Source organism: Mucor velutinosus, assembly GCF_035048745.1.
Source record: "Mucor velutinosus strain NIH1002 chromosome Unknown tig00000093, whole genome shotgun sequence".
Classification (NCBI taxonomy): Eukaryota; Fungi; Mucoromycota; class Mucoromycetes; order Mucorales; family Mucoraceae; genus Mucor; species Mucor velutinosus.
Genome location: NW_027041907.1, coordinates 3,193,725 through 3,211,894, shown reverse-complemented (window position 1 = coordinate 3,211,894; position 18,170 = coordinate 3,193,725). Strand labels below are relative to the sequence as shown.

The 18,170-nt window shown below is 39.4% G+C and overlaps 7 protein-coding genes across 7 annotated transcripts; all 7 read left to right on the top strand.

The window, feature by feature from the left end:
- Positions 1-1,626: 1,626 nt before the first annotated feature.
- ATC70_002803 (uncharacterized protein) lies at positions 1,627-3,357 on the top strand (the record flags this gene model as incomplete). Its single annotated transcript, XM_064822173.1, has 2 exons — positions 1,627-1,798; positions 1,868-3,357. The coding sequence occupies 2 exons, from the start codon at positions 1,627-1,629 to the stop codon at positions 3,355-3,357; spliced, it is 1,662 nt and encodes a 553-aa protein (XP_064681859.1).
- A 1,401-nt stretch (positions 3,358-4,758) lies between these two features.
- On the top strand, positions 4,759-5,088 carry ATC70_002802 (uncharacterized protein; the record flags this gene model as incomplete). Its single annotated transcript, XM_064822172.1, has 1 exon — positions 4,759-5,088. The coding sequence occupies one exon, from the start codon at positions 4,759-4,761 to the stop codon at positions 5,086-5,088; it is 330 nt and encodes a 109-aa protein (XP_064681858.1).
- Positions 5,089-5,429: 341 nt separating this feature from the next.
- ATC70_002801 (uncharacterized protein) lies at positions 5,430-7,442 on the top strand (the record flags this gene model as incomplete). Its single annotated transcript, XM_064822171.1, has 1 exon — positions 5,430-7,442. One exon carries the CDS (start codon positions 5,430-5,432, stop codon positions 7,440-7,442), a length of 2,013 nt encoding a protein of 670 aa, XP_064681857.1.
- Positions 7,443-9,690: 2,248 nt separating this feature from the next.
- Positions 9,691-10,380, top strand: ATC70_002800 (uncharacterized protein; the record flags this gene model as incomplete). Its single annotated transcript, XM_064822170.1, has 1 exon — positions 9,691-10,380. One exon carries the CDS (start codon positions 9,691-9,693, stop codon positions 10,378-10,380), a length of 690 nt encoding a protein of 229 aa, XP_064681856.1.
- Positions 10,381-12,336: 1,956 nt separating this feature from the next.
- ATC70_002799 (uncharacterized protein) lies at positions 12,337-13,480 on the top strand (the record flags this gene model as incomplete). Its single annotated transcript, XM_064822169.1, has 3 exons — positions 12,337-12,471; positions 12,532-13,306; positions 13,371-13,480. The coding sequence occupies 3 exons, from the start codon at positions 12,337-12,339 to the stop codon at positions 13,478-13,480; spliced, it is 1,020 nt and encodes a 339-aa protein (XP_064681855.1).
- Positions 13,481-13,920: 440 nt separating this feature from the next.
- Positions 13,921-14,272, top strand: ATC70_002798 (uncharacterized protein; the record flags this gene model as incomplete). Its single annotated transcript, XM_064822168.1, has 2 exons — positions 13,921-14,085; positions 14,156-14,272. The coding sequence occupies 2 exons, from the start codon at positions 13,921-13,923 to the stop codon at positions 14,270-14,272; spliced, it is 282 nt and encodes a 93-aa protein (XP_064681854.1).
- A 128-nt stretch (positions 14,273-14,400) lies between these two features.
- On the top strand, positions 14,401-15,129 carry ATC70_002797 (uncharacterized protein; the record flags this gene model as incomplete). Its single annotated transcript, XM_064822167.1, has 1 exon — positions 14,401-15,129. One exon carries the CDS (start codon positions 14,401-14,403, stop codon positions 15,127-15,129), a length of 729 nt encoding a protein of 242 aa, XP_064681853.1.
- Positions 15,130-18,170: the final 3,041 nt, after the last annotated feature.

The window sequence follows — 18,170 nt, the reverse complement described above, 5'->3', positions numbered from 1 at the left end:
CAGATCAGAGTTATGACAAATAAAGTAAAAATAGAGATCATTTTAATCCCACATGAAGTGAGTCCGGAAAATTTCCAGTCGTATACAGTAGGACATGTATGACCCCTTTTTGTGTCAGAAGCAGAACAGAAAAAGAAGTATATCCATGAGTTTAAGTCTAATCTGATCCTTACAAATAACCAAATAGGAGAGTAAGAGATGTCATCTTGATCTGATGGATAGACAGCTTTTGATGTGACTCATCCACATGCAGCTTGTATGTATCCAACGCAATTGTTGTCATGGCAACCAAGACAATTCCTCTCCCTCTATCTCCCAAAAATCGAACAATAAATCCCCTTGGCAATCAGGGGTAAGATTTCGCATCTCCATGGCAACCCGTAAATCAGAAAAAAATTCAGGTACATGCGTTTAAATGTCCTTGAGTCTAACATTTCGCTTTATCATACTGAAATCTTTGTACTCCATCTAATGAATTGGCATGTACTACATGCGATTGAACAGCCAAATGTAAGAAATGAAGCATAATGGTGGCATAATGTGGTTGAGAGACCGCCCATATATGATCTTGACCATCAAAGCACACACACACACACACACGCACACACACAACGATTGCTCGCCAAATAAACACGCTACTCTAAACGTTTGCTTTGGTAAAAATGTAGGTTTCTGATCTGCTCAAGATTCGATTGCTACTAAAAACGTAAATATGCCCGCCACTATGCCTAGTATAGGCAGACAGTTATATAGATGGTATGATTCTGGTTTTTGTTATTTCTCAACATGCAGAACAACCCCTGCGTCGCTCAAATCTGTTGTTTGTGCGCTGAAATAAACCGGGGCAATGGCCACACATTCTGTTGGATTGAAAAAGCGCTCCAAACGGTGTATTTGGATCATTTTTTTTAGTGGATGTATAATGTGAGAAAAAAGAAATGTATATATAATCGATAGCATTAGAATCTGGGGTACATTAGAGACAATGTTTTCTTTTTTTGAACATTTTGTATTGCAATGACTAATGGGATCCTGCTCTGTATTGCAGGAAAATGTCATTATTTTCTTGTTAAACCAACAAGAGGGAGAATGGAAGACCTTAAAAGGGAATACATGTCTTTTTTCCTCTTTTCTCGAGCTCAAGATATATATACAGCAAACATATTTCTACAAATTGTTTACCTTTTTGCAATACGGTAAATACTTGTGCCGTTTGTTCTTAAAAAGAGTGTGACATGGCCCCCACTTTTTTTCGTTTTATTTTGTTTAAACCAAATCTTCTTCACTCTTCTTCTCTTTGCTTTTCACTCTTTCTTTTTGCTTTCAAACATTGCCCTTCATTTTCATTCGATTTCTATTCGATTTTAACATAGAAAGACGAGCATTTTGTTTGATAGTGTGAAATTTACGAGTTCCGTTCTTGACCCCCATCATCCCCCCTTTTTTTTTCGTTTCTACGATTTATCTATACATTTGACGTTATTTCAAGAAAAGAAACAGCTAAATCCAAGAATCTAATCTGTATATATCCACATATTTATACTTTCCTCCTTTTCACAAGCAAACAAGCAGCACAGCACACATTTCCATCATTTCTTGAATCCAGAAAAAAAAAATAACAGAGCAATGTTGGTCACAGAAACATTTCATGGTTACATTGAAACAACTCAAGATGTATTGTTGATATTTGAAGGTTGCCGTAGAGGATTGCTCCCTAGAATCTGCCGACGTCTTCAAGAACGTGAGCGTAAAATGATCAGATCAGGCTCCATTTTTGTATTCGACGAAAGAGAGTCAGGTAAATATGTCGTTTCCCAATGTCTCCCCTATCCCCCCCCCCAACACCCATAACTAAAATCACATTTAGGCATTAAGCGTTGGACAGATGGCCGAGTCTGGAGCCCCTCTCGTATTTTAGGCAACTTTTTGATATATCGGGAGCTAGACAAGAAAGCCGGAGAGAAGAAATCAGCTCCAATGAACAGTACCAATACCACTGATAGAAGAAGCTTCAGCATAGATAGTTCGGTCGATAGAAACAAGGAGCGCCAACTCGTTGGTAGTCTATCAGATTCTTATCGATTCAAAGAAGATGGTCTTATCAAAAAGACAATGTCTATCATTGTCAACGGCGTAGCTCAACATCTCATCTCTTACTATGATCCTCAAGAAGTCCTTCAAGAGAAATTGCGTGCTCCATCCTCGGTACCTGAATTAGCAAGCCTTGAGATTTCACCTGAATTGCTTGTCAAGCAAAACTTTAGAATCCCTCCTCTAGTTGAGCCCACATTTGATCAAAGCGATCATCATTTAGGCTCGATTACCCCTCCCGAAGCATCGACTTCCACTGGCTACAGCACGAACCGTGCGATGCATCCTTTACGTAGCATGTCGGTCGGTTCCATTCGCCATGAACAGCAACAACAATTGATGTATCATCCATATCAACAGCCTCCACAGCAGACTCAACAAAGACCGCAATCACCTTCGACTAATAACTATCAACATCCTTTATCTATACCAAATCTATATGGAAATAATAATAACAGCACTAATAATACAACAGGTTTTCATACGACTAATATGCCATCTCCATCGAGCTTGACATCTTCGCCCAGCACACCTATGCTTTCTCCTTCTCGTTACCACCAACAACAGCACCATCAACAACAACACCAACAACAGCACCAACGACACTACTCTACCTCCTCTGTTTCTTCAAACTCTTTACCTAGATTTGATCCTAGAAACTACTCTGATCCCATGCGACAAGGCTCCTCTTCCTCCTCTTCTTTGGGACAGATTATGACCTCTGAACAAAGCGAGCGTTTTGCCTCTCCTAATCTCGGCCAACTGCTAAATCCTATCCATCCTCTCAACAATACCAATTCAAATAATGACTCTCCTTCAACTCCCACGGCCGCAGCAACAGTAGCAGCAGTAGCAGCAGCAAACGCCGCCGCTAGCAATAATGACATATTGCAGTCCATGGGTATTCATCAGCACTATGATTACAATTCCTCTACTTTGCGTAACTCAATTAGCGGCGCTTCCACAAATGGCGCCACTGGCAGTACTCATCAGCAGCATCATCAGCATCATGATGGTAGTAATGGCGATGTTGAGCTAGACCTCGACACACATCACAACAATAGCAACAATAGTGGCGATAATCATAGTAATAATGGCAATCATGGAGGGGGCACTGGAGGTGGCGGCGGTGGTGGAGGCGTCGATTACATGTACTACCAACGTCCTTTAGCCAACCATCAACAACATTTGCATAACAACTTTATGTTTCAACAACAAGATGTGTATACTGGTGTTCACGATCAAAATGATTTAATGTTAAAATAATTTGCACCTTCTTTTCTCGCTCTTCTTTTTCTCTATATTGTATTGCTTCTTTTTTAATCCTTTCGACTATTTCTTTTCAACGGGAAATACACTGTATACATACATATCCTCCTCTTTTTCTTTTTTTTTTTAAAAAAAAAACACTTTGGTAGCTTATTTATTCCAGTGTCATTGTAGAAAAAAAAAAAGCTGATTATCACGATCAGTCTTGTATACATGATCAATAAAAACAGGTTAAACAAATTACCGAGATATATTTCTGTAATTTAATCATGGTGTGATTTACATGTGGTTTGTCTAAATGTACTCAAGCATGTACTATTACTTTATAGGAGAGCCTTTCTTCTAAAATAATGTATCATCGGATATACCTCATATTTTAGTATTTTGTTCGCGTCCAAATGTTTCATTTCAATATGGGCTTGATATGTATACACAAGTCAAAGGTGTACAATATGCTTGTGCTACATGTACATGGAACATTTGTATAGCTCAAGAACGAGAGGAAAGGGCTACTCTAAAGTAATGCTCATTATAGATGACCGATGTGGGGGTTTCAACAAATGAACTACTTGAAAGTGGTAAAAAAAAAAAAAAAAAAAAAAAAAAAAAAAAAAAAAAAAAAAAGAAACTCACAGCTCAGTGGACCCAAGCTATAGATGTAACATTTGGAGCAAGAAATGCGCGGAGAAGAAGAATGCCGTTGCAAGTTACTGCATTTGGAGCATTGCAATTTCAAAAACACACCAAGAAAACAAAGCCAAATGTTACACTTTAGCTTCAACGTAAATCTTGATGAACCAAAAGCACAACGTTTCATTTGATTTTGGTACAAATTGACCGAACCAAGCAAGCTTCATCCATGTCTCGTTGCAGTAGCTGGGTTCCCTTATTCGATCCAACATGGAGAGTAGATTCAGGGCAATCTTGAACGAAAATAATCAGAGCAAACGCTCGATCTGGCCTCGGAAAGCACGTCGATGGCCAGGATCTACGCAATTATACCAAACACAGCTACAGAGGAAACGCCTACTATCTGCATTTTTCCGCATCAACCATGTAGATGGTGCAGCAATGGTATAGGTATGAGTTTAATAACATTCGGCTACACTTGCTGCATGAAACGTATAGCAATGCACTAATTTATTGCTTGAGTACACTTAAATGATCTACATGTCGCTCTGTATGCACCCATCCTGATGTACATCTTTGAGTTCTCTTGCTTTCTTTCTCTCTTGTTACAATCAATACCAAACATGCATCGATTCAACTTGTATTCTCCTTCATGTAAAGGTTGCATGAGCAAACAAAGCAAATGACTATAAAAGCCCTAGTCTTTCAATACCTGGTAATAGGGACACAATTATCTTTCTCTCTCTGTTCCTCTAAATCATTACTATAATGCGTGTGGTATCTCAACTTTTCGTCGCTTTGGCTCTCACTAGCTGTATGATACAAATCTCTCAAGCTTTGCCTACTACCGATAACATGGTAATGAAGCGCGATGGCCTTCCTCTTGTTGGTGATTTATTGGGCGGTGCTCTTGGAGGTGGCGATAGCCGTGCCACTAACGTTTCTGCCAGACCTGCTGGTCAGAGAAAGAAGAACAAGATGGGTAACAATAAAGTTCATCCCAAGAAGGGGTCAATGAAGCAGAACAATTTTAAAAAGGTTAAGAAGGTCAAGAAGGCCAAGAAGGCCAAGCACGCTACTACAGATACCATGGAGTAATTTTTCAATTCAAATTTAATAAATAACATTGCTTTAGGTCCACGTTAATCTGATTTGATATAATGAATGATCTGCACAAGTAGCGAGATTTGTAATTCCATGCAGTAGTTCTGATGTACTCGAAGCCTGCAGTATATCTCACTGCTCAAAAATGCGCAAAGTACAGCAAAGTTTGGATGCATTTGGGTCGTGTTTTCTCGTGTTGGAAGCCGTTTTAGATTGTCAGAATAGCACCAAACAATTGCCCTCATCTGGCAGTTACTTTCTGACACGTTTGCTCAACTTTTTGGGGATCAAAAAAACATGGGCAAAATTCGGCCTAAAAGCATGAGGGGTACCTCATGGCGGAAAAAGCGTACGATCGAGTTAACCTCTCGTACCTTCAAACAGCACTCATTACTTATGGCTTCCCTGCTAATCTTGTCCGCTGCATCATCAACATGATGGGCCAAAATCTCTTGCGCATCAATGTGAATGGTTACTTTACTGATGATATTCCCAAGCTGCGAGGCTTAAAGCAAGGTGACCCCATTTCCTCTATTTTGTACAATTTGGCTATTGAACCCTTTCTGCGGTCTATTCTCAATGATCCATTATACCACGGCTATCAAATGCAGTATGCAACTGACCATCCCAACTATAATGCTAATGACCCTTTAGTTCATGTGTCAAAAATCCTATGTTACGCTGACGATGCTTTTGTATTTGTTCAAGACCTTCCTGATCTGGCAAGACTCGAGTACCACTTAGATGTCTATTGCAATGCAACCAATGCCAAGATTAACTACAACAAGGTCGAAGCTATCTCGCTCTCTGGTCAAAACACATGGTCATATTGGCAAGCACGACTCTCGGAAATGAATATCACAAAATTCACATCCAACAAGGATTCCAATCCAGTGATCTATCTCGGGTTTCCTCTGCTGCAATCGGTTCAACAACGTGAAGTATTTATCGGTGGTCTTGTCGACAATCTCCGGACAGCTACCAAAATCCACAGTGTAAGAAGTCTCTCCGTCGTTGGCAAAGCTACAGTGCTCAACAGTTTGATTTTGTCCAAATGCTGGTATGTACTACGAGTAACTCCGTTTGCTCAAAGTAATGTCCAAGCTATCCAGTCCATTTGCACCAAGTTTCTACGAAAAGGCATCTTTCCTGTTATCCCCTGGGCCACATGGACCAAGCCGAAGCCATTAGGTGGATTAGGTGTTCTGGATGTTGCTCTGCAACAATCAGCCCTATACTTTCGTTGGGTTCAACCGCTCCTCCATCCCTCTGACTCGCCCCACATCCTAGATCTCATGCTGGTCATGCTAGTGAATAAGCAAAATCAGAGTGCGCATGTGCAGGTTCCGTTGCTCTTTCCCCTCACACGAACCACTGGTCTCACCAAACAACGCACCAACACGGTAACAATGATCTACAAATCAGTTGACCGCCTCAAACGCATCAATGAACCAGTTCACCTCAATATTGCTACCGCCTCAATCCTACCTGTCAAAGCCATTCTGCAGCCGTCTGCCACTGTCTCCAAAATGCCGATTAGGGCCACTCAGTTGCAAGTAAAGGATCTTTATCAACCCAATCCTGACCAACCTCTGCAACTCGAAGCACGAAAAGCACCAACCATCCCAGCTGACATTCGACGCGCTTGCAAGAAAATCCTGAAGCAAATCAACGAGAACAAAGTACATATCCAGCCGTACTTTAGCCTCATGCTACAACCCCCTCAGGGTGGCACCAACCGCACAACCGACATCTCCTTCAAACCGTTTATTGACTCCTATGATTTCAACAGCCAGCAAGGCCTCACTCGACAGATTTCAACCAGAACATTCCGCACAGCATGCATCGAGGCTCACACCTCCAGCATTGCCAGGTCCAACTGGAATTTCTTCTGGTCTCTGTCCCTGAACCTTGTCCACCGTAATGTCATCTATCGCTTCCTCACCCACACCATCCCGACCAAACGCCTGCTACACTACTTTGAGATAGCTGAGTCACCTCTCTGCCCGATCTGTGGTAACGAAGAAAATGCTGTACACTTGCTTTTCCTCTGTTCCAGTAAGGCATCCATCTGGAAAGCTATCATCTTTGAATTCTTGTGGCCAACCGTTTCGATTGGTGATATTATCCAAGCCTGTTCCTCTCTTGACTTTGAAAACATCAAGTATGTCTCCAAATCATACACCACTGCTCACATGGTCGTACTGGTAACACTTGGCAACATTTGGCGAGCTCAAGTTCGTATGATCTTTCACTCGACTCCATTTATATGGATCGATGTGGTCCAGCAGATCAAGAACGAGCTCCTTCAACTACATGCCCAAACTGAAATTCACAAGCAATTGTAATTCTCTAATCACAATTATCATCTATCATCTGTTCCTGTCATCTATCGCTTTATCCTAAATACAATTGAATATCATATCAATTGCGCCCGCCTCTTGGTAGTGCCCTAGGGACCTACTTACACGGAGCAATCAATAAAAACAATTTAAAAAAAAAAAAAAAGTACCTCATGGTTTTCATCGAAAATCAAGCGATCGCGTTTTTCACCTTGATAACGAAGACTTTTACTATGGTGTATATTAAATCAAAATGTTTCTATCGATCCAACGTAGCCCCCAAAATCATCTTTGTGGGACCTTGATATGTAAAATCTCGACTTTTTGGCCAGAAACCTCTTTTCGTATTTCCGTAAATTACGTAATAAGCTTATTCAAAACATATATTTTACTTGGCACCATTGGATGCGCCTTGAAAAATACTCCAAGAATGTATTAGGAAGCATCGGATGATAGCCACAGTTCATATAGTCGAATATTACAAAATAGATTAAAGGAGTCGACAAAGACGAAATTTGGCCAATCTTGAATAGAAAAGATAAACTGAGTTTCAATCAATTTTAGCGAGAGGCGCTGCTGCTGGCTTACTCAAATGCCTTTCTGTACTCTCGACTTTTACAATATTCGATATAGTCAGCGGCCTCGTGCTTCCTCCCATCATATAGTCATCATTGCGATGTCTAACATTTGGAAAGCTCACTATCGTCTAATCTTAAATCAAACTTCCTTCGCTCCCGCCGCTGTGCTGAATAGTATCCGACTCGACATCCAAAAAATGATCGACGAAGATCTCATTCATGCCAGCCTATAATAGTCCCTCTTTTATATCGTTCTCATATTTTGTCTAAACATGTATAATATTATCACAGAAAATTGCGCCCGCCGCTTGATTATAGTCCTGCTACTATTGTCTACGCGGAGCAAGTAATAAAAACCTTTAAAAAAAATGCCTTTCTGATGATGAGAATGGTGTTAACAATTATGGTTACGATGCTGATTAAATGGAGATCATGAAATTAAAAGGGCAATTGCTTAACCCAAAAACTTTTTTTGGGAGAGTTTTGCCTCATAAAGGTTTTTTTTTTTTGTAATGACAATATACACATTAGATAATCATACATACTACAGGAGAAAGAAAGATGCATTCACTGAGCATTAGCAAGGGCAGACAGCTAGTTCGTTATGCTTTAAATCAAATAAGCCAGAGCGAATAACGACGAATTAGGTGGTCCTATATAGTGGCACAGATTATTAGGTGATTTCTATTAGGCTTATCCTGTTGGTCCGTAGTATATGGTCCCTAACATATCATGTTTACAATAGTAAGATATAGCTGCTTATTGTGCTAACACGTTTGAAATTCTTCATGTACAAGAAGAGATTATTGATTTACTTTGCATGAACGTATTCTGCTTCCGTGATTGTTAAACTGTGGTTTATGCATGTCACTTGATTTTCTCTGCCTTTATATTCTCTGAATAACTGCTTAGTATATATAGTTACATGTAGCAAGGACAATGAGGATTTGCCCCTAATTGATTCTCCTTTACGTACATGACTATGATGTGCCTTGCAGTCTCCTCATCTCCTTGAACCCCTCGCAGATTATGGTTATTTCAGTATTTGGCACCTTGTAAAATTACACGTCCCTACTGATTGTAAAAGGGGGCGACTCCCAAAGGTTCACTGAGTAGGATGGCTATGTGATGAGAATACCTTGCTAAAAAAAAAAGAAGGAGGTGTGGATAAAGGGGAGGAGGGATAGTGAGTAGAGTGTGGTAAAATGACACTGTGCATATACCTGTTTTTTTTCTGTAAGATCTTACCTTTCTATTGACAGTATGGAGCACTGATGGAATACAAATTCGTTGGACCAGAGCAGTGAGTAGGTTGGTTTATAAACGCATTTGTACACAAGATACCTGAATTTGCACAGCAAGTAACATGGCACTAGAATAATCAGCACAAAAAAATATAATCAATTATTGTGGGTATAGTATAGCATGTACAATTTCTTCAAGATATGTGAACTCTTCATCTTGCAATAGCGCTAATTAAGAAAACCAACAGGTGGGTGGGTATATGAAAATCAAAATAATAGGAGTACACAGCTCTCTTGCTCTTGCTACAAAGGTTTAGTAATTTCTGATTCTCCTTCTTATAGTGTGCATATGGAGTCATCCTTCAATTTCTTATTTTCGTATAAAAGGATCCATATCTGTTTCCCTTTTTATTACTATACAATCATACAATCATGCGTACACACACATTATTCGCAGTAGCACTCGCTAGTTTCTTGATCTATTTTTCAAACGCATCCGCCGTTGCACCCGTTGATGGTGTATTGGCCACTGTCGTCCCTGGAGGCACTGGAAGTCTAGTAGGCACTGCTGCTGGTTTAGTTGCTCCTGCTACAGGACCAAGCCCTGATAGAAAGAAGAAGAAGAGAAGTGGATTACCTCTTGCTGGCGCTTTACCAGCTGGCATTGTCCCGGGTCTCAGCGTCGCTGGCTTAGGCAATGTTGCTCCCAAGGGTGGAAAGCAATCTACTGGCGGTTTACTCGAGAAGCGCGGCCTTGTTGGTGGGTTACTGGGTGGCGATAGTGACAAAGGTGTAGGATCTAGCCGTAGTGTTCGCTCTAATGACCGTCATGGTGACCGATGGGACGATGAAGTCACCAAGCGTAGCAATATTCAGGAAAGAGATCTCTTGGGCGGCGGTTTGCCTGTGGTTGGCGGTTTACTAGGTGGCGGCAAAACTGCCAAAAAGAACACTGCTAAGCAAGCAGCAGTGACAAGCGGCAAGGGAAGTCGTGCTCGTAAACCCAGTGGTGGCCGTGGTCGTGCACGAAGCCAAGAAAATGTGCAACCAGCTGCCAACAAGGCCTCTGGAGGCGGTCTATTGGGAGGAGGTTTACCTGTTGCTGGAAGTCTTTTGGGTTAGAATACATGATTTTATGCTAGAAAACTTTTACTTGATTAATAAGTTGTGAATAAATTATTGTTTTATTATACAGAATGTACGATTGTGTTTGATACTGTCAAAGAAAATTAGATATGAATGCCAAGATGTGCTTAATCGCGTAGATATTGAGAGATCTCATCAGGGGCAGCCGATTTTCCACACTGCAAAAAGCTGAAAGGCACTATAAATAGCTCTAATGTTGACAGATGATGGATGAGATAGGTATATCCGGCACTATCATCAACCGATGAAAACACTGCAATTAGGCTCTTTTAAAATGAGCATGGAAAGTAATCCATTACCAATGATAACGCCATTCTTTATTTCTTGGTATTCTGATAGAAAACGTAGCTGCTGTTGATTTTCAAATTAACAGATCAAGAGCAGTAATTCGATACATTTGAAATCACTCATTTTCGCAATCTCGTCTGTATTTAGTAAAGTATAATTTTACGTAAAGATGTCTGTTAGATGGGAATCTATATACTCACCCTGTTCAATGAGAAATTAAGCAAGTTAAATTAAATGGATTTGCATAAAATTTCAGGTCTAAGATATTTGTTTTCAAAGTCGGCCAAACTTGACCAGTCGGTCGACATGCGCGAGAAGATTGCCACAAAATATACGTTGCTCCTGCAGGCAATCGAACTGAGCAGGGCCAATCTAATTCAACGCCAGAACAAACGTGGCTTCCATAATAATAAGAGCGCCTGTGTACCATACTACAGAAGAGATCAAAAAAGGAGTTGTCTAGAATTACAACCAGTTTAATTTTAGGTTTGCAAAACTGTCATCTGTTGCTCGTGAGTGCAAGAAATTTGAAAGGACGATTGAATTGAATCGAATGCCACTAAGCTACCATGAACGAAAAGGCACTATGCGTTTCCATTTACTCAACAAAATGTAAAAAGTAAACCCTGGTAAAGAGGCAAAAACAGTTGCAAAGCATATGGTATGATGATCTTTTTAGTTGAATCAAGTAACACTGTTTGGTGCTTTTATGGTTCTAACCTAACCACCTGAGCAACACAAGACAATGTCCCACAAATCAGTAACGCATTGACATTTCCCTCCCTCTTGTAAGAACTAATGGGTAATCGTTCGATCATAAAACAATTTATAATGTCGATATATAGAGATGTAGGCATCATTTTAGCTCGAAATGATTTAATGCTCCATTCTAAAACTTGTCCTGTGGGAACCTAATAGTCATTTTAAAACAATGAGTAACTGTATTTTTTTTTTTTTTTTTTTTTTTTTTTTTTTTTGGACTGAGCACGACGCAGATGAGATGAGGTCTATTTCTGACATCAATCCTAGAAAGCTACATTGACATCTGTTTGTACTTAAAAGAAACAAAAATCAAGACAACAACAAATATATCATGATGAATCAACGCATGTTAATTCTTGCTCTGAGTGGATGACATTTCATGGGCTCGAAATGAATCAGAAAGGCCCGAAAATGGGTTGGGTTACTGATTGACTGGTCTGACCCTTATATTTCATCATATCTGTGTGAAAAAAGGGGACCAATGGAATCAAAATGGCTCATATCTAGTTTGATTTTTCATGTTAATTCAACATATGAAAATATTCAACTTGCCATCTTGAATGATCCCACATCCCAACATGGTACAAAATCATCAAGTTGACAACCGATTTACAATGTGATGCTTGTCGTACAAGAAAAAAATTACTCAAAAATGGATTTATGCGAATGATATCTTTTGATATGTCTCAATTCGCCCTGGACTGTGTGTGTGTCCTGTCTGCCACATTATCGTATTTAAAGTTAGGTTTCACTCATGGAAAAAAAATAAAAAGGACCGATCTCGTATAAAATTCCCTTCGTCTCTCCTCTCTCTCTCATCTTATCATCACATTTTCTCTCTCTCTTTTTTTGCATCTTTTATTTATCAATCAATTCACTCACATGCCAAACAGAAGAAGATCCACAGGCCCTAGATCAGCACCAAAGCTGTTTAAATGTACTGGCTATGGTAACTGTGACATGGTATTTACTCGTAGCGAACATCTAGCAAGACACGAAAGAAAGCACACTGGCGAGGTACCATTTTATCATCTCCTTATTGATACATAGCAGGCCATAATTAACGATACCATCCAGAAACCTTATGAATGCATTGTCCCTGGCTGCAATAGAAGGTTCAGTAGATTTGACAATATGATGCAGCACACCCAGACACATGAAAAGACCAAAAGATCCTCCTCAACCACTCTCCATTCTACTGCTAAATCTGCTAAATTAAATCAAAAACCTTCAAGATCGCCCACTCCGATTAAATCTGAACCATCAACCTCTCGATACACGCTTTCATATCCCACATCTGATTTTAACGACAACAATAACAAAGAAGATGTACCTGCATTAGAACATTCGTCCATGGTTGACAGCCGAAAATTGCCTTTACCAAGAAGAGCCTCTTTGACTTGCACTTCTACCACATACAACCTACCTCTTACTTCTGCTTCTTTAATGTATCCAACCCCTCAACAACAGCTGCAAAATACGCCTCGCAACCGCTGCTCATGGCCAATTAGGAGAGAACCTTCGTTCTATCAGCAGCCCTATCAGCCTTATTCTACTGCGAATGAAAATCCTCATCACAATTCTCGCCGTAGATCATCTACATCTACTTTATCTTCAGAGTCAACTTTGGTATCACCGGTTTCTGCCACATTTCCTGCCAATAGCCATATCAGAAGAAGAATATCCATTGAAGATCTCCGTTTGCCAATTGAACATTTGAAGAGTATTCAGTTAGAAGAAAAGCCTAAATTGGATGCTGTCGATATCACCTCTGATGAATATGAAGCATTGGAAGGGTTCAGCCAATTTCATACAAGATCAGTAGTTGCTCAAACGCCATTATCTCCCACAGGTAACATGAAAATTTCCTCGTACGTTATGTAATTGTGGTACACTAAAACTATGTACGTATTTAGAACTGACGCCATCGCCCATCTTGAGGAATGAAAGCCCAAATTTTGCCTCTCAAGTTTGTGCAATGAGACAGCGTGTAATGACGTCGAATGAGTCCTTCTCAAGAGGTTAACTTTCCATATGTTTCTTTTTTTTTAGCATGTTGTACATTTGTTATTTTTATTCTTTCCACTCTCTCATTGTAAAGTCATTGTTATTCTTGTTTGTTTCTATTTCTTTTAATAAAGTAAATTAAATGTTCATTTAACATTTACCATGGTTTGACAATGGTACACAATCATGCATAATTGTACCTTGATCTCGAATAAAGCCTAAATTCGTTGTCATGACAGCCGAAGAAGCAATCAGATCTACTCTTGGTTTCCTTCTATCAGATCTCACAATGAACAATTCATATTTGTGGGTGAGTAATGAATCAGGATATGCAGGATGTTGCCTGTATTAGACAAGGATCGGTGACTGTGAGCATTTGGAAGTCTGGACTCTTGTCATACGCACAATCTTTCTGCCAGCTCTCTTGAAATTGAGTTTTCATCTCTTAAAAATTCACTAATGGAAGATACCACAGTCAAACTCTCAGTTGATCTAAGCAGTAGAGTTTTGCAACAATTCAACAAATTTTCCCATAAAGCCAATATCACCATTGACATTGGCCCCAACCTTATGTTGGCGATCAAATACCTCGCCGGTTCATTGATTCTTTTTAAGACTATCGACGTAAGTTTTCTGGATTTCTAGCTTAAGCCTTATAAAGATGTAAATGCATAAAACTGACGTCAATGTGTAGGCTATCTCGAGTGCTTTTCCTAGAGATAACAAAAAATCTAGCAGTAGCAGCAGCAGTAGTAGTAAAACAACGAAAGAAGAAAAGGCCCGAAACTCACCAAAGGTTATCAAACAATGATGGCATTCATCATATACTCCTCCCCCCCCAGGATTGAATAGGGGTTTCAAACTATAATGATATAATAAATCTTTAGAAACGTCGAAATTCATCTTATTGCATCCTTTCTTTACCTTGTTTCATCATTAATGAACAGCCTAAGAGCCTTGAAAGTTTTTTACAACAAATCCTACGATAAACGGCCCATCCTCACACTATGTGTCGCCAATGGCATCCTCGGCGCTGTCAGCGATACGCTAGCGCAAAGCATTAGTCTATACGACAAGTACAACAAACAATTAGAGGATAAATATCTACCTGAATCTGTGAGAAAGCATGAAAGTATGTGGACATTGACAAAGACATGGGATTTTCAACGTACACTACGATTTGCTACCTACAATTTTTGTGTGGCACCTTTGGGTGGCAAGTGGTACATGTTTTTGGATAAATTCTTCCCAATGCCTGTGGCTACAGGTGTCGTATCCAAAGCTGTGCAAAATCAAATTACCAAAAGGGCAAACGGCATGGCTATCAAGCGTATGGTGACAGATCAAGCTCTATTTGCACCTGCTGGTTTGGTCTTGTTCTTTACAGTCATGGGAATCGCAGAAACTGGTAAATGGGAAGGTGTAAAGGAGAAATTCAAGGATGCTTATGTGCCTGCACTGATTGCAAACTACAAGGTATGGCCTGCTGTGCAATTCATCAATTTCAAGTTTATGCCTTTGCAATACCGTTTGCCGTTTGTTAGCAGCTTGGGTATTATTTGGAATGCTTATTTGAGCTGGCTAAACAACGCTTCAAAGCAAGAGGAGTCTGTATTGGAGGCTTTGGAGAAAGAAGACACTGGCTTAGAGGTTGTACAATCTGCCTAGATTTTGTATAGAAATGTCATTTATTGTATATAACATATACCAATACTTATAATATAGTGGTTTATTCTGTAAATAACATAATAAACGCAATTTTAATCACGCATTGTAACTAGGAATCTGATTATCATACAAATAGTTGATTTGAAAATATCATTCTTTGCGCATCTTCTGGAGTATCATGGTCAAAAGCGCATACAATTTTATATGAAATTGCTGTCAAAAATAGTAAACGTCATGCTTTACCATGCAGTAGTTGAAGGAAACGTTTGTGTTTCATTCAAGTTCAAGCTTTATTGCTTTGAGCAGGCTAGTCTGCTGGTTCCTGAGCCCAAAGATCAATAAGGCGTGCTCATTTCGCAATATTTAATATTTAGAAGCGGCAGATACATTCATAGATGCCACAAGTTACGCCTTGTTGCGTTTTTAAATTTGTTATTTGTGCCTTTCATCAGATTTGAATATTACGAGGACATCTTTTAGATGGTTTCATTTTTTTCACGTAAAACTATACCTATCAATGACTTTGCCTTTGCCACTCCTCGTTTGTTCTGCTCTTTTGTGTCTTGGCCACTCTTAATATTGTCAGTGCTAAATGTAGAGAGTTGAGTCATAGTAATAGGTACACTAAATTTTGTTGTATATGGGAAACTACAGGCTTTGTTAGACATTGTAAAGCTGCATTCAATGATGCGCGTTTTGATAATTTTAAAAGCTCTGGGAGCACATAAATGTCCTAAGGGTGAATATGCCTGTTGCAGTGTTCCCAAGAACCCTGTCAATAGAGTATTTTAGTCTAATTGACCTCTTATTGCCCAATAATCCCTTGCTGGAGGGGTTGGCTCTCACTCCTCCTCATTAGTAGTTTATCTACCATACAAATATAGACATTGCAGGAAGTCTTATGATAGGGTGGGATAGTATTTTTTTTAATTATATATTAGTAGGATGCGCATTTGAATGAAAAGTTTGTACATATTGAATATAAGTAACAGAATCAAAAAAAATAGTAAGAAAGCTATGCTATAGCTCTGATCAATATGCAATTCCATTTTCCTAAATCATCAATTACCCCTAGAGCAAGCATAGCTACTATCATCTTGCCAACCGCAAAATACATTTAATCTCCGCCCTATCTTACTGCAATGCATTGGCCAAAATTTGCTTAAAATCGACTTGAATGAACTATTTTACCAGAATTGACTATGTAAGTTGTGCTGATCATCTTTTACTCCTTTATGCTAGTCCCTGGTGGTAGGGCGAAGTGGTAGAACTCCCGTATGCCAACGGGAGGATCCCGGTTCAAATCCTGGTGAACGCAAGTTGTTTGATTTTTTGAAGTAGTACTGATGTCCTCGTTTGGTGTTTTGTACTCTATCCATTATCTATATTTTGACGATTTCCGCAAGACTGTTTTGGCTCTAGGTGTCGCACCTTATTAGTAGTAGATTTCTTTCCCAACTTAATTCAAAAATATCTTATTCCCCTTCTTTGCAGACATTGGGTCCACCAACAGTCTTTTCTTTCCCTCAGTATGACATTTTAAGGACTTTAAATAAAACCTGGAGCTCGACTCCCCTACAAAAAAAAAAAAAAAAAAAAAAAAAATTACTCCTTTATGCTTCCTTGAAGTACTTTTCAAGGCGCATCCAGCAACGCTACTTGCATGAATATTTTGAGCAAAAGTATTGCGCAATTTATAAGAGTATGAAATGAGGTTTATGGCCAAAATGTCGAGATTTTATATTTGAAGGCTTCACAAACAAAGTTTCGGACTCTCACTTGGACCTGTAGGAACATTTTGGCTTAATATATGTCATAACGAAAGTTTTCATTTTTTGAGGTGAAAAATGCGATCATTTGGTTTTTGATGATTTTCCATGAGGTTACCCCTCATGGTCTAGAGTCGATTTTCAACGATGTTTTTTTGGTCCCAAAAAAGTTGAGCAAAACTATCAGAAATCAACTGCTAGATGATAAAAGCTATTTGGCCACACTCCGGCAGTTTAAAACGGCCTCTAACGCGAGAAATCACGACTCGAGTCAAAACAATTTTGCTGTATTCTACGTATTTTCGAGTAGTAAGGGGCAATGCAACTGCGCTGTCTCCCCATATATGAATTATCTCCAGTGATACAAACGTAGAGCATTGTAGTAGCGTCAAATCCACAGTTAAAAGCTGCTCACGGAGAAATTTCACTTGACAATACAATATCAAAAAGTGAAACGCTAGTGTACGTTAGTAGTAGGATAGCAACTGCCATAACACTATATCCTGTTATATTTTCTGTTGATCGACTAAAATACTTCGCCTGTTTCAATAACGTTCTTTTTTCCAATGAATAGGCTCATTCACCGGTTTTTGCATGCAATGATCGACGCATTTGTTTGTGTTCTCCTTCATTTCATATGCAAAAGTCATGAGTATAGCCCTGAGCGTCATTCGTTAAAACTTATTGCGCAGCACTTTACTTGTATATAGTGTTTAAATCCGTTGTGCTATTTAAAAAAAAAGCCTTTCCTTCAATCCAGAACTGCTATCTACATGCCTTCAGCTGACTATTCTACTGGTTTTTGCACAGAAAGAACCACAAAGCGTGCTTGTTTTGCACTATGGAACTTGGATATGCCCCCCTGAATATCGGCAATTGCGCCTTCTTGCAGATAGTTTCAATACTATAATTTGTTTAAATCTGTTACGTTACATGTCCCTGCTGTAAGATATCGTATATAAAGAGGACATTTTTTCACCTACTTTCAGCTAAATTCCTTTGATACTTTTGCTCAATCCTTTCAATATGCTTGCCTCTGTCAGATCCTTGGTTATTTTGCTTTTTTTGCGTCTTGGCAATCTTGAATGTTGTCAGTGCTACTTGTAGACAAACAAACAATGACGGTAGATATTACGGATATTGCTGTACATGTGCTGATACGGGCTTATTTGGTGAATGCTATGAACGCCAAACCACTGTATGCTCTGGATACCAATACTGCAATGGCGAGCACAGCTGCCCTACAGGCCAATGGGCATGCTACCGCGACTT